The 25,432-nt window shown below is 50.1% G+C and overlaps 1 protein-coding gene across 1 annotated transcript in view; it reads right to left on the bottom strand.

The window, feature by feature from the left end:
- Nucleotides 1–20,635, bottom strand: part of CUNH4orf50 (chromosome unknown C4orf50 homolog) — a 66,606-nt gene extending 45,971 nt beyond the window's left edge. The window contains exons 1-3 of the mRNA XM_040237334.1: nt 20,311–20,635; nt 13,222–13,360; nt 8,656–9,249 (exon numbers count right to left, since the gene is read on the bottom strand). Coding sequence (XP_040093268.1) covers nt 8,656–9,249; nt 13,222–13,360; nt 20,311–20,606 — 1,029 coding nt within the window. The 5' untranslated portion in view covers nt 20,607–20,635. The remainder of the gene's footprint in view (nt 1–8,655; nt 9,250–13,221; nt 13,361–20,310) is intronic.
- Between the last annotated feature and the right edge of the window lie 4,797 nt (nt 20,636–25,432).

Raw genomic sequence — 25,432 nt, 5'->3', positions numbered from 1 at the left:
AGTCTGAGTCAACTCCGGGAGATGGTGATGGACAGGGAGGCGTGACATGCTGCGATTCATGGGGTTGCAAAGAGTCGGACACGACTGAGCGACTGAACTGAACTGAACTGAACTGAACTGAACTATGTGGCCGGCCCATTTCTGGGGCAGGGACACAGCCATGGGGAACACACACAGACCTCTGCCTTGAGGAGGAGACTCACGGGAGGACTCCTGAGATGATGCCATACACATTTCATGTCACAAGTGATGAAATCAATTCTCAGAGAGGGACAGTGACTTGCCCAAGGTTACACAGCACATACAATGGGAAAAGAGGACCAGAATTCAGGTCTCTGAACCTGATCCGGGTCTTCTCTCCGCCTTCCTGCCTCTCCCTGCTCAGTCTTGTCAGCCCCCACTTTTCAACACTCTCAGGAGCATTTGCCTGTAACTTTATGTGGTTTTAGTTTTAACCTGCCAATATTTTGAAAAAAGAAAACAAGGAATACAGTGACTCTAGGCACAAATATTATAAATGTGTTAGATTATATCCCTCTGGACTTTTCCCCCCTTTTCTATGCATAGATATTTAAATTCTTCCAAAAGTCTGTTTCTACAAAATGTTGACTTTTGCTTTGTGCATTTATCATGGGATGGTATCAAAAAATCATTTCCACAACTTTTGTAATTTCTACAACCTCTTCTGCAAAGCAGTGCCTTAGGGTCACCTTATTATAATCTCTGATGTAAGGAATGCCTTCACTTACCAAATCAGGTCCTTCTGACCAGACATTGGGGTTGTTTCCAATTTTTACCAACTATAAACAGTGTTTAGGTACTTTTAATATTTAACAAATATTCAGAATCTTGAGGTTTTGCTCATTTGTATTTGTTTTACAAGTAATGGAACTGACCTTTTTTGTAAGACCACTGGCCATCTATATTACCCTTTATGTGACTTTTGCCTAGGTTTTTATTTTTGACATTATGCACACTATTTTACAGCCTTTGCTCGCTATGGAAGTGAGTGACAAGTGTGTGACATACACTTCTGCACAGATGCAAGCTCTGAGCATGGAGAGGCTGCCTAGACTTGAAGGAACAATGAAAAGATTCTCATACCCGCTACCAAGGGTGCTCTATTCACACTGCTAGGGTTGAGAAACTGACCGGAGCGTTCACTTTTCCTCAAGCCGCTGCCACCTGGAGTTGGGGGGGTAGTAGGATCTCAGCTCTGGGATGACAGCCTGACAGTGACAGAATAAGAGAGTGACTTTTAATCTCTGTACAGCCAACTTGTTACCCTCCAGGCCAGGCAACAGCCCCTGGGCTGTCCCCTGTGGCAGCAATCATCATGCCTATTTCCCCTCCAAGCCTTTGAAGAGCAGGGTCACCTCTCCAGCCCCTCATGTCCTGGCATACTGCTTGGGACATGAATAGTGTCTGGTGCACACTTGCTAAAAGCGTTCAGACACATCTGCAGATGCGCCTTGCTTATCTTGCAAACCAGGCTTCCCTGGTGGCTCAGCGATAAAGAGTCTGCCTGATCTGCAAGAGATAGCCTGCAATGCAAGAGACACACTGTTCAATGTGAGAGACCCAGGTGCAATCCCTGGGTCAGGAAGATTCCCTGGAGAAGGACATGGCAACCCACTCCAGTATTCTTGCCTGGAAATCCCATGGACAGAGGAGCGTGGCGCACTGTAGTCCATGGGATTGTAGAATCAGACACTATTTAGCAACTAAATCACCAACATCTTGCAAGCCAGAGTCCTTTTAAATTTTCTTTCCCCTGGGATCCTGAGTAAACACTCCCTCCCCAAATTCCTCCCCAGGTCTAGACTTTGTCCTTGAAATGACTGTTTCTTCAGGGAGCTGGGTTCCAAGCAATTTGCTCTAGAAACTGTATACTATGTGATCCTAGGTAAGGTAAGGGCCTCCTCTGTGGGGTTGGGGACAGGGATACTGACCCCTGCCTGGCAACCTCCCAGCATTGAGGAGACCTTGTTTGGGAAAGTGTTTTGTAAATATGAAGCAAATAAAATATCCTCTCATAAAGATCATCTTCACCATAATTCACACCATGATGCCCAGAGTCTTCAGATGTAAGTAACCAACTGGGGGGGGAGGGTGGGTAGGGTCCTGGGTGAAGGCACCCTAATAATTTGTAATAATTTTCTCTATGACACCCACTTGCCAGGGGCTACACCGCCCTCTGGTTTCCCACTTTCTATACCTCACTTCAGCATTGCCATCTTGGGGTGGTCCCTTCAGCCAGAAGCTTCTATTTCCCATGGGCATGGAGCATATATCTCCTTTGGGTCATCTATTCACTGAGTCACTTGCCAAGCATTTCACAGCCTGTGTCCAGGGGCTGGGATTTAGGGCTGAATGGTACCCAGCTGGTGATGATGAGGAAGGCACAGTTGTGGGGAGGTAGGCAGCCAAGTCTGGCATAGTGAGAATTAGGGCCCCCAGGGGCGGGTCATGTCACGATGGGGATACCAAGGAGGGAGTGAGATGACGTGAAATCAGGAAAGTCTTCCTGGAGGAAGTGGCATTCTCACCAAATGTAGAGAAAGAAGCAGGGGTTTACTGAGAGGCCAAGGGGAGCAGGTGGTGGAAGCCTTTAGACCCAGGGAAGGTGAGCAAGCTGGAGGAGCAGGAGCTCAAGGTGGCTGGACTGGGCTGGAAGAAGGGCTCTGCAGTTAGCCTGGGTACATAGCTGGAGAAGCAGGGCCTTGAATGCCGTGGTTAGGAAGTGAAGCTGGAGCCCCAGGCAATGGAGCTGCTGGGGGCTCGTGAAAGGAGATCATTTGGGGGTTACACCATTACCCAGAGAAAGGCATTGAAGACCTGCTCTAACTCTTAACCCCTTTGGGTCTAACTCTTTTGGAAATGCAGTCAGCCTTGGGAATTCATACAAGCATGCAATGATCTCAGAACTCCAAGTACAATTCCATACGTGCACAGCCCTGGGCAAGGGGCAGACCGAGATCCTGAAGGACACTCTCTGGCTTTACAGTGTGGTTATCGATACGTTGTAGCATTTCAACTTTAAAATTGCAGGTACTGCTCCTCCATGAGCTGGTGACTGGCTGGCACTTCCCATTGCCCAGTGCCCCCCTGGAGGATTTCTTCCTCTCCAGGTGGCCCTTTCTGACTCCAAGATTCACAGAGTCGGGGCTGTCAGTGCCCTCTGAGAGGAAGACAGCTGGAAGACTGTGACATACCCCATGGCCTTGGGTGCGTTCCCCTCCCAAACACCAAGGTCCCCAACAGTGACCCACAGACTGTCAGGCCCCTCCTCCTTCCTCTGTCGGCACCTTCTTGCCTTAGGTGGTCTTGCCATCCTGTGTGGGCAGGGGTCTTGTCTTACTTCCCAGCCCCAGTACTGAGCTCACCACATCATGGGGAGTGGACACCTGTTAAATGCTGATTACTGACCCACCGACCAATAAGTTACTGGAGGAGCAGAGTGTGGCACCCACCAGCGCATCCATCCACCGGGACGCAAATCCTTCCCCATCACTTAGTCTCAGTGGGAACCCTGGGACTCTCCATGCCTCCACTTCCTCATCTGTAAAATGGGGGTAAAAGAGCACCTCCTTTGAAGGTCGCTGAGGGACAAAAGGAGTGGACAACAGATGTGGAGCACCAGAAATGGCATCTGCTGCAAAGATTCCCTAATAAATACAGGGATCATTTTGTACCCACACAAAGCTGGTGAAGAAGTGCATCAAGGAACTAGAACCGACAGTTCTACCGAGTCATGGGGCCTCTGTGACAATGCATCCAGTAGGGTGCACTGGGTGTGCCCTCCAGTGTCCTCCCCAAACTTCCTAAGTTGATGTCCTCACCCCCAGGACCTCAGAACATGACCTGATTTAGAAATACAGTCCTTGCAGACACAGTTAATTAGGATGGGGTCATTAGGGCGGGCCTTAATCCGCTGTGACCACTGTCCTTATAAAAAGGGGACATTTGAACATAGACACATATAGAAGGAAGACCACGAGACACAGGGAGAAGACGGTCAAGGAGAGAGGCCTGGAACTGATCATCCCTCACAAGTCTCAGAAGGAATGACCCTGCAGACACCGTGATCTCGGACTTCCAGGCTCCAGGACTGTTGTTGAGATCACCCAGTCTGTGGTCCTTTGCTAGGGCACCGCAGGAAATCCTCATAGCACTTACCTCTCCATTTGATCAATAGGGAAATTGAGGCATAAAATGAAATGATGTGCAAGGCTCCCAGGGCTCCCAGAGGGCAAGGCCAGGCTCCAGACCCACCAGGTTGGGGGACTTGACCTTGCCTGTCTCCATCTGGGAGAACTGCTAATGTCTGGAACAAGAAGCTGATCACCCAGGTGCTGGGCCCCCTTGGAGGAACCATCAGAAGGGGATGGGAGCCCTTCTCTTGGAAGCGAAAACAAGCCACTTGAGAAACACACAAACCATGATGAAACAGACACCGACAGCCAAAGTAAGCCCTTGCCAATAACACTCTCCCAGACAAGCTGCTAGATTGCTAAAAGCCAGAATCAGTGACCGTCCCATGACATTTTATACTGAAATGGTCCCTGACATTTGTTCTATGTTTAAAGGGCTCTTGCATTTGTGTTCCAATAGGCTCTTCACTCTGACACACTTAGAAGGCAGCGAGTACTGCTAGCCCTTCGCCCAGCAGAATCCACAGGGGTTAAAGGCCCCAAGTTCACAGGGTCAGAGATGGCCAGGAACCTAGAGCATCTGAGCTGCAGGCTGAAAGGGGCCTGGACCCACCCGTGGGGCCCCAATAATAAGAGACTCAGACAGTCTGTGGTCCTTTCTCCCTCCCTCCTTGCATTTGATATCTACCAAGCTCCTTCCATGTCAAGTGCTGTGCTGGAGCTGGGGTTGTGGCAGAAAATGGAGAGGATCTGAAGGATTCTGTGTGTGGATGGAAGGAAACAGAGAGGAAAGGAAGGCTGGTGAAAAAGAAGGCGGGGTGGGAATGGGGGCGACACAGGGCACCTCACATGGGGTGGGGGCAGGGTCCTGGCACTTGCACGACCACAGAGGGTGACATGAGTCCAGGTATGTTTCCATGGGCTGTTACCATGCCAACCCCCCTGCCCGGGGTGGTCTTTCAGCATGACTATGGAAGCAGCCTGAGGACCCTGCCTTCAGCAGCTCACCCTGCGGTTCACGGGCACTTGCCCCAGAGAGGCTGGGCCTGGCGCCAAGGATAGTGCATCATCTGGGCCTTCAGCCCAGGTCCCAGGAGGACAGAGGAAACATTACCTGAAGGAGGCCAAGGAGGAGGAGGAGGCGAGGCCGGAGTCATCGCTGGCCGTGTGACAGCATGACTGTGGGCTGAACTGTGTCGCCTAAAAGTCAAATTCAAGTCTGAACTACCCCCGCCCCCGCCAGCACCTGTGGCTGTGACCTTGTTTGGTAACAGGGTCTCTGCAGATGCCCTAATGACCTCCCTAATAAGGGTGAGGTCATCCTGGAGCAGGCCGGGCCTCGCCCATCTCACCTGCCCCTGCAGACTGCCTCTGAAACCAGGCAGAGGTTTTCAGCCCTTTGGCTGAGAGAACCACACCTGAGGACAGCCCTGCCCAAAAGCCACCAGTGCTCTCTGTCTCCTTCAGCCCATGGGTTGCTGTGATGGGGGAGCTGGTGATCACAGGCCCTGCCCACTCCAAGGCCTTGTCAGCCTGTGTTTCCATCAGCATCTTCCACAGATCGGAGGAGACAAATCGCAGTCACCTTTAACCGACTCCAGGGCTTCCCAGGTAGCACCCGTGGTAAAGAACCCACCTGCTAGTGCAGGAAACGTAAGAGATGCAGGTTTGATCTGTGGGTCGGGAAGATCCCCTGGAGAAGGAAATGGCAACTGACTCCAGTATTACTGCCTAGAGAATCCCATGAACAGAAGAGCCTGGCAGCCTACAGTCCATGGGATTGCAAAGAGTCGGACATGACTGAAGCGACTTTGCAGGCAGTGAAGCCTAAGCTCTCGGGGCAAACAAAAAGACAAGAAAGAGGAAACCATGATGTAAGCAGTGTGAGTGATTCCATCCAACCTCCGCTGGACGTGACAAGTCCATGAAGATGTGATGGTGAAGATGACGATGGTGATGGTGACAATGATGCGACAGAATCTAAATCCTACCGGGTACCAGGCTCTGTGCTAGGGCCTTCCTTGCACTTTCTCATTGCATCCTCATAATCACACTAGAAGCAGGTCTCAGTATTGTTCCCATTTCACAGTTGAGAACACTGAGTCACAGAAAGGCTTAGTAACCTGCTGGACTTTATCACCACTGGTAAGAGAGAGAGCTGAACTGCTCTGTCCACTTGGGGTCCCACTTGCCACTTAAAGCATGAGCCTCGCACCCCAGTGCATGTGGTTCCCACGTTTAAGGATCAGCATTTTCTATTCCACAGGCCCCTGGTCCCTCTGCTACTCATCTGATAACAGGCCAGCTTCTCCCAATGCTAGAGGCAAAAATGGCTGGGGACCACACTTGATGGGCAATTCAGAGAATTTTTGAGAGACTTTTGACTGGGCACCACAACCTCCAGCAAAGTCTTGAGAGCATGAGCCCCTCAAGAGATGTAGTTCTCCTCCAGTTTCTTGAGATTTTTCAATGATAAGGCCTGAAACATCTAAAAAGTCACAGATGTGTGTCAACAAGGGGCTTGTAACTGATGGCACCCAAACCACTGAATGCAGCCACTGATGCTGCACCAAACTGCTCAAGACCCAACTCGAGCCCCAGGGTCCCAAGGTAAGGACAGCTTCTTGGAGTCACCGCCCTGATCTGGCCCAGGTCCCCTTGCTGGCCCTGATTCTTTGGCGACCCTCCTGGGTCTCAGTTTCTCCATCTAGTCAGTGGAATTACACCTGGCTTGCAAGGCTGCTCCAAAGATTAAATGAGAGAACATAAAATGTACAAAATATTTACTCCTCACTAAAGCATTTAGGTATTCAGCCTTTCCCTTAGATAAAAGAGAGAGCAGCAGGGCAGAGAGACTGGGAGAATAAAGGCTGTAAACCAACAGCCCAAATTAAAGTCTTACATTTAGGAAAATTGCAGAAAGCATTCTAAAGGGCAATTTTTATCTCTGCACCATTTATTTGCTGAAATTACAGCAAGGTGCCAATATCAAAGGTACACTACTTTCCTTTTATCTGATGAACTTAACGGAGGAAGACCCAACAGGACACGCAAAGGTGACATTGGCAGGATGAAGTACTCAACAGAGAAGCTGTGAGTGCAGACAAACTCATTATTAAAGCAATCTAGGCAGGATACACTTCATGATCTTGAGGAAACTCAAGTTCCAGTTAATTTGGAATAGACTGTCCAGGCCAGCAGATAAATGTGATTTTTTTTTTTTTCCCAATGAGCCATCTTCTTTGGGTTAAGGTGGCTTCCTGATTTTTCCTTAAATGCAAATCGAACCACTGGGATCTTGACCTCTTGGAGGGAGCTGATTAACTCTCCCTTTACAGGGAAGCAGCCTCGTATGGGAGAAACAGAGCACCCTGGACTCACGTGCAGCGTGGATCAAATTCCAGTTCTGCCTCTTCTGAGCTGTGTGACAATAGGCCAGTCCACTGCCTCTCTGAGCCTCAGTGTGCTGCCTCTCACTGCCTCTCAGCCTCCTCTGTGGAGTGCGGACATTAACAGTACCTGCTTCACAGATTTATGAACATTAAATGATGCCTTTGAAAACACTGCAAGGTGCCAAGCACATGGCAGGAGTATTATTAAACACACAGTTTTGCTCTTCTAATCAGTTAGATGATAACATAAATGTCCAGCCTGCCCTTGGCTCCAGAGCTTAAGAAACTTGCTCAGGGTCACACAGCTGGTAAACAAGAGAACTAGAAAGGGGCCCAACCCTGCATATTCTCTACTGCACCAGCCTTGGGGGTCTCCTGTGTGCTGCTGCTTGGACTGCGGCTATGGAACCTATCTGACCTGGACCTGCCCTTGAAGGGCTCACAGTCTAAAGAAGCAGAGATGAAGATGCATATACAGGACCACCAGGCTGGGAACCATGGTCACCTTCGGAGCTGTGAGGGAGGTGGGAAAGGATGACTGCTTTCCCAGGGAGAGGGTGGATTGGGGAGGCAGGAGCACAGGACAGTTACTCCACATTACACGTGGAAGAGAGCACCTGGGGCCTGGCACAGGCAGGGACCCACGAAAGGTCAGACAGATGGATGCACGGGAGGGACAAATGATGAAGGATGAAAGGAAGCTGGCTGGCTCCCGGGAGAGTGTTGGATGCAGAGATGCAACAACGAGATGGTCCAGTGAATGAGATGATGGAGGGTGAGTAGAAGAGAGCACGGATGGGTGAACAAGAGATCGGGTGAGTGAGTGGAAAGGTGGATGGGTGGCTGAGCAGGTGGACAGATGATGGGGAGGTGGCTAGACTGGTGAACGGGTGAGTGAATATGTATGGGTGGACCAGTGACACCAGGTGGGTAGATGGGTGGATGGGTGAGTGGATGGAATGAAGGAGGGATGGATGGGGATGGTGGTTTGGAGGAGTGGATGAAGAGGAAGACGGGAATGAAAGAGTCCATGACTCAACTAAGTGGCTGGGCGAGAAAGTTAAGAGGAAAGCAGAAAATCACTCGCGCCCTGGGTTGTGGTCACTTACCAGGCTACGGGGACCAGCGGGGCCCTTGCTGAGCGCTCTCTCCCCGGGCGCCTGGGCTCCCAGTTCCCCCCGCAGGCTCTCGTTGTGCTGGGTGAGCTCCTCCACCTGGGCCTGCAGGCCGATCTCCGACAGCTTCAGCCCATAGATGGAGCAGCGCAGCTCTTCCAGCTGCCCGCGGAGCCGCCGCTCGGTGGCGCGCTGCTCCCGCAGCCGGCGCGCCGCCTGGTCCCGCTCGCGCTCGCCATGCTCGGCCCTGGCCCGCAGCGCGCGCAGCTCCGCGGCCCCTTCGGGGGCGCCCCGGAGGTCGCCCGGGCGGGAGCATCGGGGGCCGCCGGGGTTCGGGGCGTCCAGCTCGGCCAGCAGGAGGCCGGCGGCGCGACAGAGGCGCCGCACGTCCAGCTCCAGCCGCTGCACCTGCGCCCGCAGGACGCGCTCCTGCTCGCGCACCAGGCGCAGCTGGCGCCGCTGGATCCGCCGGCCGCGCTCCAGGGCCGCCGCCTGCCGCCCCAGCGCCGCGTCCTTGCGCCGCAGCCGCTCCCGCAGCCGCCGCAGCCGCCACCGCTGCCTCCGGGCCGCGCGCTCCTTCTCCTGAACCTACGGGTTGGCGGTGGAGGAGGGCGTCAGGAAGGTGGCCCGGGGTCTCACCGAGCCTGTCTTTATTTGAAACTTCGATATTTTGCTGTTCAGCGTGCCTTTTCTTTTCGCATTAATTTTTACATTGAAATATTGCTTCGAACATTGTTTATCTCAATGACGGTTACTGGCGCCCTCTTAAATGTTGCCCAGGACGTAAGTGCCTTCCTTCACGTCCTTTTGAGCTCCAAGGACAAGGGCTCAGGGAAAGTTGGTCAGGATGGGGACAGGCTGGTGCACACTGGGAGGGCCAGTGGTTCCAACACGGAGTACCCCCACACCAGTTAGAAAAGAGCTGCCACCTGGAACCCCCTGGGTGTCGCTTCTTCCATGTCAGAACCTCCCAGACCTCTCCGTTGTTCAGTGCCTGAAAGGACCTTGCCTGGTCCAGTAAGGGTCAGCTAAAAACCGTGACTTCTGGCCAAGACAAGATCAACAGTGTCACAGCAGCCATTCCTTACTGTGAATATGACCCCGGGAGCTACTGAGAAATGAACTGCAGAATGTCAATCGGCTAAAAGTCACTGATCCACCACGTGTCTGTCTCAAGGATTTTTGTTTCTGCATGGCTCCCTGCCTATCCGAGAACACACCTCCCTGTTCTTAAACCTTGACCTCCCAGACCCATGGGCTGTACACTGGACCAAGGTAACCCACTCACTGCAAAAAAAACAGGGTCCTGGCCTAATATTCAGAATTAAATTATGCACATGGGTAGACCTGCCTTCCTGTTAAGATCTCTTTCAACTGTTAGTATCGGCACATATATTTCTTAAGAGCTTGCAGAAGACAAAACAAAGAAGAGCAAACGAGAAACAGGAAACCTGAGAACAGCTTGGCAGGCTTTGCTTTCAGGGGAAATTGGGGCAGAAGAAACTGGAGTCAGATTCCCTGCAAGGGCTGCCTGATGGTGCGAATCCTGTAGTCAGTGATGCTTAGAGCCCAGAGCTCCGTTACCTAGACTGGTCTACCTTGATCACCTTTGGGAGTGACCACAGGTTGCCACAGAAATGAGGCGTCTTTGTATGCAAATGATTACGGCAAATATAGTCAACAGTGGGGCAAATTGTCATTTGGCATATATCAGGTACAAAGGGCAGAGTTCACGCACTCCTGCAAACTTGCCCTGAAATGCAGATAGTTCCAGGCAGAGGTGGAGGGTTAGCATCTGGGCTGGGTTGAAGCTGGGCCAAGCGGTCTCCGAGGGGGCCCTGAGCCAGCCCCCTCACCACTCTGAACGTCCGCCCTTCACCTGGAAACAGTGTTTTGTGACAGGAAGTTCCCAGGAGCATCATGATGACAGGAGAACAGAATGCAAGGCATGCGGGCCACAGAACTGCAGGTCCTGCCGTGTCTGGAGCTCACTCTCAGCATTTCTCTGGCTTGTCACCCTCAATTCTGTCTCCCCATCAAAGTATGAACCTCTGGTGACTGCAGAGCTTTGCATATATTTTTCAAATTTATTTTATTTTTTTGGCCACACCACAAGGCATGAAGGAATCTTATTTCCTTGACTAGGGATCGAACTCATGCGCCCTGCAATGGAAGCACAGATTCTTTACCACTGGACTGCCAAGGAAGTCCCAGGACTGTGTATGCTTACCTGGGAAATCCTACAGGTATATAAGGCTTTATTACAGGCTTTATTACAGGATTTTCTACAAAGAGATTACATGGTTGATGGCGGGAGCCCATACACCACCACTGTATCTCGGGTTAAAAAGTCCTGGATCTTGATGATGATGGCTTGTGAACCCAAGAGGATAGACTCAACTCTCTGCACCTAAAGTTCAATGTAAAGGGAGAAAGTGGCACTTCGTGTCTCCCTGGTATCTCAAAGGCTAACTTTGATTTAATTGAACTTCTTATCTTCCCTGCTTCACCTCTATTTCCTTTAAAAGCTAATCAATCTGGTGTTTTTCAAACTTTTTGGACTGCCTCCCACAGTAAGAAACATCTTTTAAGAACATGGCCCGTTACACACGTGGCAGGTGTTGACAACTGGAACAAGCTTCACGAAACAGCACTTGATCTTCACACACATGATGTCCTTTCATATTTCCTAGTCAATTCCATCTTTAAATGCTGGTTGCAAGTTACAGAACTGATTTCACAACCCACTGGCAGGAGTCAACCTGCAATTTGGCAATTGCTGTGCTCGCCTGTGAATAGCAATTTGCTAAAAGAGGATGCCTCTCAGGATCTTTGGGTCTCTGCCCACCAAGTCTCTGCTCTCCAGCCTTCATCTTCTCTCCCCTGGAACACTTCAATAAAGACTAGTAATTACAAAAGCAACTAGTGCTATTTAAACGCCTACTGTTGTGAGTGTTTTACACATATTAACTGATGCTGAAGCTGAAGCTCCAGTACTTTGACCACCTGATGTGAAGAACTGACTCATTGGAAAAGACCCTGATGCTGGGAAAGACTGAAGGCAGGAGGAGAAGGGGACAACAGAGGATGAGATGGTTGGATGGCATCACTGACTCGATGGACGTGAATCTGAGTGAACTCTGGGAGTTGGTGATGGCCAGGGAGGCCTGGCGTGCTGTGATTCATGGGGTCACAAAGAGTCGGACACAACTGAGTGACTGAACTGAACTGAACTGAACTGAGGGAAGCCTGACGTGCTGCAGTCCATGGGGTCACAAAGAATCGGGCACGACTGAGCAACTGGACTGAACTGAGCTCTCTTAATGTGTGTGTGTGCTTAGCTGCTTAGTTGTGAACGACTCTTTGTTAACCCCATGGAGCCTGTAGTCCACCAGGCTCCTCTGACCATGGGATCCTCCAGGCAAGAATACTGGAGTGGATTGCCATTTCCTACTCCAGGGGAATCTTCCCGACCCAAGGATTGAACCCGTGTCTCTTGCATCTCCTTCACTGGCAGGTGGATTCTCTACCACTGCATTACCGGGAAAGCCTAACTCCTTTAAACCAGACGACAATTTAGGAAGGTTGGTGCTGTATTATTCCCATTTCACAGATGAGGAAATGGAGGCCCAGAGAGGTTAAGTCATCTGGCCTACATCACAGAGCTTGTGAGTGGCAGACCAGGGTTGGCTCAAGACATCTGCCTCCAGAGCCAACTCCCTTAACCACCCACTTCCTCTCCAGTTATGCTCTAACTTACCCCCTCCGTACATCACCTCTCTTTCCCATTCCATTAGAGTGATATCCCCGAAACCCTGACTTGAGCCTCTTCTGCTCAAAGTCCTGCTCCCCCTTGGCTTCCAGACTTTGGTTCACGCCATGGTTCTGATGATTTGTCCTCCTTGGGACCCTCCTGTCTCAACTCCCGGTCCTGCTATGCTCTTCCATACCTCCGTGCCTTGCCCAGGCTCTTACCCACCCTTGCGTGCTGTTGCGCAAGGCCCAACTCACAGGGCCCAGATCACCACAGCCTTCCCCGCTTCCAAAAGCACACCGCTGCCTGCACGTTTCCTCGTGGCTCCATCACCCGGTTTTGGAGTTACTTGCCTTCCATCTGTGTCCCCACCCACAAGCCAGCTCCTGAAGGCAGAGACTCGGCATCAGTCCATCTCCTTGTCCTTAGGCCAGAGCTGGTTCCCCTGATGTCGGGCACCAAGCCCACAGAAATGAACCTCTGGCCAGAGCTCCTAGTGGGTGCATAGCTCCCACAGGCCACCCAGTGGACCCCAGCCAGAGCCCTGTGAGGGGGCAGGGCAGGACGCGAGCCCCATTTTACAGATAGGTCAGTTGAGGCCCAGGGAAGTCATGTGACCTGGCCCAGGTCCAGTGGCCCCTGACTGCACTGCTAGAATGAGGACCCCTCTCACCCCTCCTGTCTGGCTCTCCAGGCCCACCCCCATGGTCTATATTCAGGCGCAGCTGCTGCCACGTCCAAACCCACAGGGTGACCCTGCTGGGACAAGAAAAAAGTGCCGGAAAGAAGGAGGAGAGGCTGTATACCTGGCTGGCAAGCTCCCCCTGCAGTGCGTCCAGCTGCTCCTGGGCCCGGAGAGAGGCGCTTCGCTCCTGGAACACACGCGTGCTCAGCTGGTCCACCTTCTGGAGGAGGTTCCTCTCCGACAGCTCCAGCTCCTGAATCCTGCGCATCAAAGCAGCAAGGCGCTTACTCAGTGTTGAGTCCTGCCCCGGCCACAGGTGCAAGGCCTTGCACCAAGGCCACAGAAGCAGTGCCCAGAACCAAGGACACCTCCAAGGCTAATTGAGCCCCTTTGTAACCGTTGCCAAAAAGCCCCCTGATCACCACTAACAAGCTTCCTGACTCCCAGTTAGGCAAAGAGGCCCACTCCAGTAAACACCCTATTGCTCCCCAACCAGTCACCTAACACCAGCCTTCCAGCAGCAATGGTTTTTGTCTTGAGGCTATAAACATTGGCTATTGACCCACGAAAACTGTCGACTCTCCCTAGCCCGTCAGGAGTCGTTGGCCCTCTGTGCTCACAGCAATCACCTTATACCCGCTCTTTGTTCCTAATACACTCACTCTTTTCTGCGGTACTCTGTGTCTGGAAATTCTTTCCCAACCCGTGTGCAGCCTGCCCCAGCACTCAGGATGCAGTAAGCGTGGCTTAAGGTTTTCACAGACACTGGGATCATCTTTTTTTTTTCTTCTGTTTTTTGGTCAATTTGATATTCAGAGAAAAAAATGACATTTTATAAAACATTTGTATGTATCTTTTTCAAGATACTTTGGAGACCTCTTTTGAATAACAAGGCACCAGGAACCTTAACAGTGTTCTCAACCCTTCAACCCTAAACCAGTAATTCCCAGTACAGGTCATACCACTGAAGAAGGACTGAGCCCGGACCAAACATCTGCATTGTCTCAATTAATCCTCATGTGGTCAGCCTGAAAGTGGGTGCCTTTTCTCCTATTTTGCACATGAGGAAACAGGATCAGAGAGGCTGGGCAACTTGCCCAAGGTCACATAGCATTATAGAGTCCAGGCTGCATGACTCCCAAAGTTAAAGTGTTAATCACTCAGTCATGTCCGACTCTTTGTGACCCCATGGAGTGTAGTCCACCAGGCTCCTCTGTCGGAATTCTCCAGGCAAGAGAACTGGAGTGGGTTGCCATTCCCTTCTCCAGGGGAATCTTCCCAACCCAGGGATCGAACTTCAATCTCCTGCATTATACAGGCAGATTCGTTACCATCTGAGCCATCAGGGAAGCCCATGACTCCCAAACGCAGGCTCTAATCCTGTGCTCTGATGCTTTCCACTTGAGCTACAGTCTTGCAAATCTCTTCTAAGGAAATGATTATAATGCAGAAAAAGTTTTTTGTGATTATTAAAACTCTGAATTACTTACAGAACTGAGAAGTTGGAAATGACCTGTGTAATAGTTAGGGATGGCTAAGCCTCTGGAAGTCTTTTTTATTATGCTGAGGAAGAGCTGAAGTTGCATCATACGCAAAGTAATACCCAGGCTGGAAGTGAGCTCTGACCTCAGCTCCATAGACAGGAGAAGCACGTGTGAATGGAGGGAAGCCATAAGGGAAGGTCTGCCTGCTGGTCCCATTGAGAGAGGAGGAGCTACGCGACTCACTTGCCTGTCTCCTGCCTGGTATCCAAGTCCCCTTCATGTGCCAGTCTTACTTCTGTACTAGATCACCACGAAACCCATGGAAAGTACGTCTGCTGCCTATGTGGGCAAGCTCTACCCATCCTCATCCTTCACCCAGCTCCACACCTTGTGACCTGCACCTCCAGAACAGGCTCTGCTTCCCCGGGAGAGGACCCAGATTTGCCTCCTGGCTCTCCCACTCACCAGTCATGAGGCCTTAATAGGGCTCATTCACTACTCTGACCCCCAGGATCTTCATGTGTAAGAAGTAACTGCACCTTGCTCTGCGAGTTATTGCGATGATTAAATAAAATGAAGCACTGTTCTCCTACTCTAGTTTTGAGGCCCGGGGGGAAGGTATCTAAGGTGACAGAAGGGAGGGTGCCGTCTTGTATAGATGAAAATCATGTTCCTTCTAAAATGAACCAGAGGGACAGTGCTCATGCTTTGTCGCTCAGTTGTGTCTGACTCTGTGCGACCCCATGAACTGTAGCCCACCAGGCTCCTCTGTCCATGGGATTCTCCATGCAAGAATACTGGAGTGGGTTGCCATGCCCTTCTCTAGGGGATCTTCCCGACCCAGGGATGGAACTAGCATCTCCTGCATTGGCAGGCAGGTTCTTTACCACTGAGCCACCAGGAAAGGTTAATCAATCAGAGAGTTGGGAGGAGTACCTTCTGATTGATTATAAAATGTGGTGATACCTGAATGAGAAAAGAGAAGCCTAACTTTTTTAGCTTTTGAGACCAACCTGAAATATTAAATCCGAGACAATATTTAATCCTGGTATTATCCCATTACTTAAATTAAGCAGAAAATGATTAATCTCATTGCATCAGGCTGAAAAATGGCCTCCAAATATAACCAGGATCTATGAATATAACCTTAAGATGCCAAAGAGATTGTAGATGTGATTATGTTAGGTATCTTGAAATGGAGAGATTATGCTGGATTATCTGGGGGGGACTAACTGCAATTATAATTGTCCTCCTGAGAGAGTGGCAGAAGGTGAGACCACGTGACCAGTGAGGCAAGATGCTACACTGCTGGCTTGAAGATAGGGCGGGGCCAGAAGCCAAGGAATGCACCTATGAATGCTGGAAAAGGCGGACACAGATTTCCCCTACCCCGTGACTGTCGGCCAGTGAGGCTACTTGAGAACTTCTGCCTCCAGAACTGAAAGACAACGAATGTGTGTTGTTTGAAGGCAGCACGTTTGTAGTAATTTGCTTTAGCAGCTGTAGGAAACATTTTTGTTGTTTAGTTGCTCATTCATGTCCTACTTTTTGCAATCCCATGCACTGTATGTAGCCCAACAGGCTCCTCTGTCTATGGGATTCTCCAGGAAAGAATACTGGAGTGGGTAGCCATTTCCTTCTCCAGGGGATCTTCCTAACTCAGGGATTGAACCTGAATCTCCTGCATTGGCAGGCAGATTCTCTACCACTGCACCACCAGGGAACCCCGTAGGAAACATAGACACTTAACAGATAAGAACTAAACAATGAAAATACTTTTTTCATTGATTAGTGACAAGTTAAAAATATATTATACTATGTAGAGCTGCAAAGAGTGCTATGAAACTGGGAGACTCTATCAGGGAACTTCCACCAGGATAAATTGATGCCTTGTCGCTGCAAGTACCATTGGGCAGGCTGCTTGGGTCCGAGGGCCAGCGTCCCCACGTGATTACATGTGTGACTGGGGAGAAGTTATTAAATACTTAAGCCAGCACCTTGATTTCCCTACCTAGAAATTGAAGATACCAATATTACTTCATTTTAAATATTTTTTAAGGATTAAATCACTCTGCTTATTTAACTTATATGCAGAGTACATCATGCAAAATGCCAGGCTGGATGAAGCACAAGCTGGAATCAAGATTGCTGGGAGAAATATCAATAACATCAGATATGCAGATGATACCACCCTTATAGCAGAAAGTGAAGAACTAAAGAGCCTCTTGATGAAAGTGAAAGAGGAGAGTGAAAAAGTTGGCTTAAAGCTCAACATTCAGGAAACTAAGATCATGGCATCTGGTCCCATCACTTCATGGCAAACAAATGGGTAAACAATGGAAACAGTGAGAGATTTTATTTTGGGGGGCTCCAAAATCACTGCAGATGGTGACTGCAGCCATGAAATTAAGACGCTTGCTCCTTGGAAGAAAAGCTATGACCAACCTAGACAGCATATTAAAAAGCAGAGACATTACTTTGTGTACAAAGGTCCATCTAGTCAAAGCTATGGTTTTTCCAGTAGTCATGTATGGATGTGAGAGTTGGACTATAAAGAAAACTGACTGCGAAGATTGATGCTTTTGAACTGTAGTGTTGGAGAGGACTCTTGAGAGTCCCTTGGACTGCAAGGAGATCCAACCAGTCCATCCTAAAGGAAATCAGTCCTAAATATTCATTAGAAGGACTGATGTTGAAGCTGAAACTCCAATACTTTGGCCATCTGATGTGAAGAACTGACTCACTGGAAAAGACCCTGATGCTGGGAAAGATTGAAGGTAGGAGGAGAAGGGGATAACAGAGGATGAGATGGTTGGACGGCATCACCAACTCAATAGAGATGAGTTTGAGTAAGCTCCAGGAGTTGGTGATGGACAGGGAGGCCTGGTGTGCTGCAGTCTATGGGGCCGCAAAGAGTCAAACATGACTGAGTAACTGAACTGAACTGAACGATTAAGCCTGTAATACTTGTTGAGCATGTAAATAGTACCTTGCCCAGAGCAAGCACTCAACAAGTATTCAGTTATTATTAATTTTGTTGCATGTAGGTTGGAAGTGAATTTGCAACAATGATGGTGTTATGGCCGTGTGAGTGGGGTTCTCTTTCTCAAATTTCTAACACTGTGGTTGCATTTAGTTTTACCATAAATACTTTAAAATTTTAACTCTTTAATGGAAGTGAGATCCAATGTATACTATCGATCTTTTACTGTGCCTTACCTGGAGGAAATCCATAGTGACATTAGCCTGAAGTCTATATTCACAATTGTGTGTTCAGACCCTGGCTTCAGCTCTTAGTGACCCTGGATAATGTATTCCATCCTCTGAGCCTCAGTTTCCTCATCTGGAAAAGGGGCTCATATCACTTTGTGTGTCACAAGGTTCAAGAAACAGCTATCTTCACCCGTGTGTGGGAGGACCTGCATTGTGGCCCAGGCCACAGGCTCTTGGTAAGCCTTAACTCTTTTTCTCCGAACCCTTGCCACGGATCTTGCTTTCCCTTCCACCCTGCTTCTGTGGGACACAGCCCACATTTGGGGAAGGGAATGGCTACAGAGGACATGAGAACTGAGGATCCAGCCCACATTTCCCCATAGGTGGGTACAGGATACCCCCTTCCCAGGATAGCCTCACCCCAGCCCCAGCCACAGAGGCCCTTCCCCTCCATCACTCATGGTGCCTCCAGGCTGTCTGTCTTTTCCTCACATGGAAGGGTCTCCTCTGGCAGGGGTTTCCCACCCATCCTTTCCAGGTCTCGTGACCTCATTTACACTGCAGGTATAACCAGTTGTGGGTTATACTTTTATCTCTCCAGGCTGGGGCCCTGCCTTTTCCAGCTGTCAATCCCTAGAACTTGTGTTTTGGACTGTGTGTGTGTGTGTGTTAGTCTCTCAGTCATGTCCAATTTTTTATGACCCCATGGACTGTAGCCTGCCAGGTTCCTCTGTCCATGGAATTCTCCAGGCAAAAATACTGGAGTGGGTAGCCATTCCCTCCTCCAGGAGATCTTCCTGACAACCCAGGGATCAAACCCAGGTCTCCCACATTGCAGGCAGATTCTTGACCGTCTGAGCCACCAGAGAAGCCCCTTTGGACCAAATATGTCCCCTGAAATACATATGTTGAAGTTAGCTAACCCCAGTACCTTAGAATGTGACTGTATTTGGAGACAGTTTTTTTTTAAAGAGGTGATTTAGTTAAGATGAGGTCATTAGGATGAGCTTTGATCCCATTTGACTGGTATCCTTATAAGAAGAGGAGACCAACATGCACAGAAGACACAGAGAGAAGGCAGACAACATCAAGCCATGGAGAGCAGTCTCAGAGAAACCAGCCCTGTCCACACCTTAATCTTTGACTTCCAATCTCCAAGACTAGGTGTCAAACAAGAACATAGGCTTTGGATAAAGACCTGGATTCAAATGCCCCACCTCTGGACCATGTTGCTTCCATTAGAAAATAGAGCCTATGCCAGGAGGTTCAGCTATTTTCATGCTGTGCTGTGCTCAGTTGTGTCCAACATTTTGCAACCCCATAGACTGTAGCCCACCAGGATCCTCTGGCCATGGGATTTCAGCAGGCAAGAATACTGGAGTGGGTTGCCATTTCCTCCTCCAGGAGACCTTCCTCATCCAGAGATCGAACCCACGTCTCTTGCATTTCCTGCCCTGGCAGGCAGATTCTTTACCACTGAACCACCTGGGAAGCCAAGAGGCACAGCAGTGAGAATCAAACAAACACAGGAACTCTGCTACAAAGATGACAGAAGAGAGGAAAGGCCAGACAGAGCGGACAGGCAACCCAGAGGTTAGCGCCACTGGGGCCACTTCTGCCCCTGGGGCTGGAAGGACAGAGAGAAGGTGGAGACACCAGGGCCCAGAAGCAGGACCACAGAGGATGCCAAAGGCATGACTGAATGGCAGCCACTGTGGGAGATGTCACCCAGAGCAGAAGAGAGGTGGGAGAATCCTGGCTTCTCCCTCCTCCTCCCTTCAGCGCCTCTCATTGGCTGGATCCACATGAAAACCAATGAGCAAGGGAGCCTGTGGTACAGAGCAGAGGATGGGAAAGACAGACGAGCCAGAGGCTGCTGTGGGCAGACTATGGAACACTGACTGTTTTGCCTGCATCCTTAGCCATAGAGTGGCTTCCCTGGTGGCTCACAGGGTAAAGAATCTGCCTGCCAATGCAGGAGGCCCAGGAAAAGTCCCTCAGTTGGGAAGATCCCCAGGAGAAGGGCATGGCAACCTACTCCAGTATTCTATCCTGCCTGGAGAATTCCGTGGGCAGAGGATCCTGGCGGGCTACAAAGAGTCACAAAGAGTCAGACACGACTGAGCGACTAACACTTCCCTTTCCTTCACCCATGCTGCTAAGCTGCTAAGTCACTTCAGTCGTGTCCGACTCTGTGCGACCCCATAGACGGCAGCCCACCAGGCTCCCCCGTCCCTGGGATTCTCCAGGCAAGAACACTGGAGTGGGTTGCCATTTTCTTCTCCAATGCATGAAAGTGAAAAATGAAAGTGAAGTTGCTCAGTCATGTCTGACTTAACGACCTCATGGACTGCAGCCTATCAGGCTCCTCCATCCATGGGATTTTCCAGGCAAGAGTGCTGGAGTGGGGTGCCATTGCCTTATAGAAACGATTTAATACACCCTTCTACCATGATGAAGAGGCCCCAGGATTCATAACGTACACAAAGAAGAGGTCCAAAGGGTATATTTACCTGCTTCTCAGCCCAGACTCCGACATCATGTACTTGTCCACAGCTGCCAACAGCTTCTGCTCCGAGGATTGCAGCTGCTTCCTGAGTGTTCCCGTGTCCACGTCTGGGTTGCTGGCTGCTCCTTCAGGAAAACATCCCTGTTCCTCATCACTCTCCTCTACATCGTGGAAGATCCAGGACGTGTCGATCTTCACATCAACATTCATTATATCAAGGCCATCACTGCTGGGGGCTCTGACAACATAACTGAAACTTTTTTCAGTCCGTCCTTTAGTGTTCGGCTCTATCCCGTACATTGTTCATGGGCCAAGACTGAATAAAATTAAGTGAATCTGTAACATTGACTTTCTGGAGATTTCCAGGTGGCTGCAGTGGCTTGATTGTGAAGGAAAATATCCTTTGAGGAGGGCAAGAACAGGTGGATTATTTATAAGTGGGAGACTTGGGTTTCACCTGCACAAACGTCATACAATATGAATGAAAGCCTCTCGTTTTACAAGCCAGCATGCCCACACTCATCCAAAGCAGAAAAGCCACTTGGAGTTACAAACTGAATAATGTGTACAAAGAGGTAAAGTAAAATTTCCAGGCAGAACTTTCCATGAGAGTGTTAAGAGATTCTCGAGTGACACTCAAGTTTTCCCCCAGCAGTAAATGATGTTCTAAGCTTCCTTTCTGAGTCCAGCAAACATTTATCACTGGCTTGGGGTTGACCAGGTGGGGGGGAAGGGAAACTAGCAGTGCACTGGGCCGTCCTGCCTTACTTAGTCCAATTCTCCTGCCTGATAACCCTGTGAGATGGGCATTTTCAGAACCATTTTATAGATGACATGATGAAACAGAGGCTCTGGAAGGTAGAAGAGCTTATTCAGGTCTCACAGATGGGCAGTGGCAGAGTCAGGATTCAAATCCAAGCCTGGCTCCAAAGCTCGAGGGGCTGGGCTTCCCTGGTGGTTCAGTGGTAAAGAATCCAGCTTCCAAGGCAGGGGACATGGGTTTGATCCTTGACCTGGGAGGATCCCACATGCCACAGAGCAACTGAGCCCATGTGTCACAACTACTGAACCCGTGCACTAGAGCCAGGAGCCGCAACTACTGAGCCCGTGTGCCCTAGAGCCTGTGTTTGGCAACAAAAGAATCCACTGCAATGAGAAGCCCATCACCACTAACTAGAGAGTAGCCCCGCCCCCTGCTCTCCACAACTAGAGGAAAGCCCATGCAGCAGTGAAGACCCAGAACAGCCATAAAATATTAAAAAAAAAAAAAAGCTCAAAGGGTGAAGGATGAACCAAGACCCTGAACAGGAAGAAACACATCATGTCGAGTGTGGGGAAGCCTGAAGCTGGAGAGGTGGCCAGGGAATGACCCATCGCAGCTGTCAAAGGTGGGCAGAAGGCTCCTCCAGGGGGAAGAAGCATCAGGACCAGAGCCCCAGGACAGAGTCAGGAAGGTGAAGGCGATGGGAGTGATTGGGTTTGGCTGACCCAGTGGACACAATCAAGGGGAAAATGAGGACCCAAGCAGGACAGGTGACTTGGGGCCATATACTTGTGGGCCTTGGGCTCCAGGATGTGGACTGTGGCATCTCTGTGTGGGAAGTGGGGGTCTCTGGAGTGTTGAGGCGGGGGGGTGGCCCTGGTCAGATCTTACTTTGAGAATTGGAGCACTGTGAGGGTGAAGGAGGTGAGAACAGAAGCAGTTGGCCACAGAAGAGGAGCCAGTGCCATAAAAAGGCCCAGTGGTACAGGAATCAGTAGAAATTTAAACTAAGAGGCTTAATTATCTGTAAAATGATGGACATCATTAAAGAGATGTGTGTGCATGCTAAGTCACTTCAGTCATGTCTGACTCTTTGCAACCCTGTGGACTGTAGCCCGCCAGGCTCCTCTGTCCAAGGGATTCTCCAGGCAAGAAGACTGGAGCGGGTAGCCATGCCCTCCTCCAGGAGATCTTCCCAACCCAGGGATCAAACCCACGTCTCTTATGTCTCCTGCATTGGCAGGCGAGTTCCTTACCACTAATGCCACTTGGGAAGCAAGAGTGCGTGCTTAGTCCCTCAGTCGTGTCTGACTCTTTGCGATCCTTTGAATGATAGCCCAGCAGGCTTCTGTTCACGGGATTTTCCAGGCAAGAATACTGGAGTGTGTTGCCATTTCCTCCTCCAGGGTAAAGAGATGGACATCTCTTAAAATGATGGATGAGACTTCCCCTGCCCTTTTCTGAGAGGATATACTTTAGAAAACTTATAGTTCTTTCTTCATCTCTTTGAAATACATGTAAATCCTTTTAAAAGCCCCATAAGCCTTTTGCCAGTTTTATGACCCAGGAACATCCTTCTGAAGATCCTGGGAGCCATCTTTTTGGCATGCAAACATTCAAGGAAAATAGGACCTCATCTCCCAGTTCCTGTGGGAGGGTTGGAGCCTACGTTCGTGGTCACCTGGCTCCAAGTTGCACAACCACCTCTTGTTCTAAAGATATGAGAAACTCCATTTTCCTTTGTATAAAACAAATCAACAAACACAGAGGGTCACCTCAATAGCCAGATGGATTTAGGGCAACATACATGTAATAATTAATGTTGCCAAGTTCTTTAATTTGAGAACAAATTATTGCTTATCCCGAAGATCTGTAATGAATAGGCTCTATCTCCTTGGCTCATAAGATTATGAATTCTTTTCTGTCTTTGAAAATCTCTTAGCAGATGGTCTGTGATGCACATTACATTCTGATTTGGTGCTCATTTGATAATGATTGTTTTCTTTCTTATCTACCTCAGAAGAGAGGTAGTCTGGCTTAGGAGAAGATTGTGTTTTGAAATATATTTCCCAACCATGCTGGGAAAAAATTTAAAATTACCCCAACAAGATCCTATTGTATAGCACAGGGAACTATATTCAACATCCTATATCATAATAGAAAATAAAAAATTTAAAATATTTCCCCCCAACAGTGGCCGCTGCGTAGGGTGGCTCAGGGGAGTGCAATAGAAATGGGGAGGTCAAAGGCAGCAGGGCGGGATATCGGCCGCGAGGGGGCGCTGTGGGGCAACTTAGATTTCTTGTGTCTATCCAGTGGAACTTCGGACAAATCATTTAACTTCTCATAAAAGGTAGGGGTGAGTAGTAAAAACAGTACCTACATCAAGAGCTGTTGATGCATAAATGGGTTGCTGTAGGCAAAGCACTCCTGTACAGAGCCCGGCACCCAGTGAACACAGTGGGCAGGCTGTCAGGTGGTGGACAGAGGCAACCCCTTGCAGTTACTGGCTGCCTGCCTGGGCTGTGTCCACAGTTCTTAGGCAATTAACTCTGCCTCTTACAAAACAAGATGAACCGCAGTCTCGTCCCTGCTGCTGCATGAGTCACTTAGCTCTCAAGTGTCTGGTCCTGTGCCTGGCACAGTGAGTCCCTAGGGGCCCTGGCTGCCAGGAGCCTCCGCAAGCAGGGGGATTGACTGACAGCTCACTGAGACAGGGTGACCACCTAAAAAAAAAGCACAGTGCCAGGCCTGCGAGGAGGAGGGAGCAGGTAGCCCTTTCTTAGAGAAGCAGCTGGAGTAAACGTGCATCTTGTCTCTAGGACAGGTAAAGGGCGTTTGAGCCCCCGAACCTCCATTTAAGAATGTGTCTTCAGACTCTTTTTGGATAAGCCACTAAGGCTGTGGGGTCCATTTGGAATGAACCCTCTGTGTCTGAGGGAGAAGGGCAGGAATGTGGATTATCTACTCTGTGGGCTTCTCAGAGCTGGAGACCTGGGGGGAGGAGACTGATGGCCACAGCGCAGCTGTAAGGACAGGGCCCTGCATCCTCAGCAACCTGGGTGAGGCTCCCCAAGGCTGAGGATGGTCACAGGAAGGACACACAGCTTGACCTACAGCAGAGCACAGGGGTTCCCACTTCAGACCAGACGGCAGCCCCAGAGAGGCTGAGGGGTAGGGGAGGGTTGAGAGGGAGGTGAGAGGAGGCTAGGGGTCTGGAAACCCACAGCTCTGCCCTTTGAGCTGGAATTGGGGGTACAGTGTGGTCTGTAGGAGTCCCCAAGGGTTCTTAGACAACTGTGGGGGAGAAGCACCCCAGTTTGGCAGGCATCTAGCAGGGTCTGGTTAAATGGAAGAAAAGAGAAACAAACATGCATTTTTTGTACTTGAAACATCAGGCAGAATTTCCACTCATCACACACTGAATCTGGAAGGAGAGGGGAGAGCAGACCTCCCAGATCCTGAGGTTCAACTGTGTACCTCAAGGATCAAGAAAGAGGGAGGTGGCTGATGGGAGGAGAGAAGAATGCAACTGCCAGGAAGGCACCGAGTGAACGCTAAATCATGAAGTCCGGCTCCCCGGGTGACCAGGGCCCCTCAGCAGGGCCCGCGCATGGGCAGAGCACCTCTGGGCTATCCCCCTCCAGTGGCACCTCCCCCCACCCTACCTCCCGGCCCACAGGGCCATGGGCACCAAGTCAGTGCATCTGGGATATAGGACTCAGTCAGTGCAACTCAGAACATGCAGTGGAGGGAAAACCCCCCAGTGCACCCTGGACTTTCCTGTTTTAGAACTGGAAGTCCTGACCTGGGTACACCCAATGGCTGGTCACCCATAGGGCTGATCCCTGGGCCCACATGGCTGCCAGAAGGTGGTGGTGGGGCACATTCTGTCATCTAAACTTCGCTCCTCTGCCCCTCACAAGTTTCCACTGCTGAGAACTGAGGGGAAAGGAGGGGGAGGAGGAAAAGAAGGGAGGAAAGGAGGAATGAAGTGTGAGTTGTGAGGGGAGGGGTGAGGTGTAAGGGTGTAAGAGGAGGGGTGAGGTGGAGGGTTGAAGTGTAAGGGTATAAGAGTAGGAGTGAGGTGTGAGAGGAAGGATGAGGTGTAAGGGGAGGGGTGAGGTGTAAGGGTGTAAGGGGAGGGGTGAGGTATAAAGGTGTAAAGGGAGAGGTGAAGTGTAAGAGGAGGAGTGAGGTGTAAGGGAGAGGTGAGGTGTGAAAGGAGGGGTGAAGTGTAAGGGTGTAAGAGGAAGGGTGAGGTGTGAAAGGAGGGGTGAGGTGTGAAAGGAGGGGTGAGGTGTAAGGGTGTAAGAGGAGGGGTGAGGTGTGAGGAGAGGGGTGAAGTGTAAGGGTGTGAGGG

This window comes from Oryx dammah, unplaced genomic scaffold (assembly GCF_014754425.2).
Source record: "Oryx dammah isolate SB20612 unplaced genomic scaffold, SCBI_Odam_1.1 HiC_scaffold_3, whole genome shotgun sequence".
Taxonomy (NCBI): Eukaryota; Metazoa; Chordata; class Mammalia; order Artiodactyla; family Bovidae; genus Oryx; species Oryx dammah.
The sequence above is the reverse complement of the archived record's forward strand: the minus strand, read 5'-3'. Positions and strand labels throughout refer to the sequence as shown.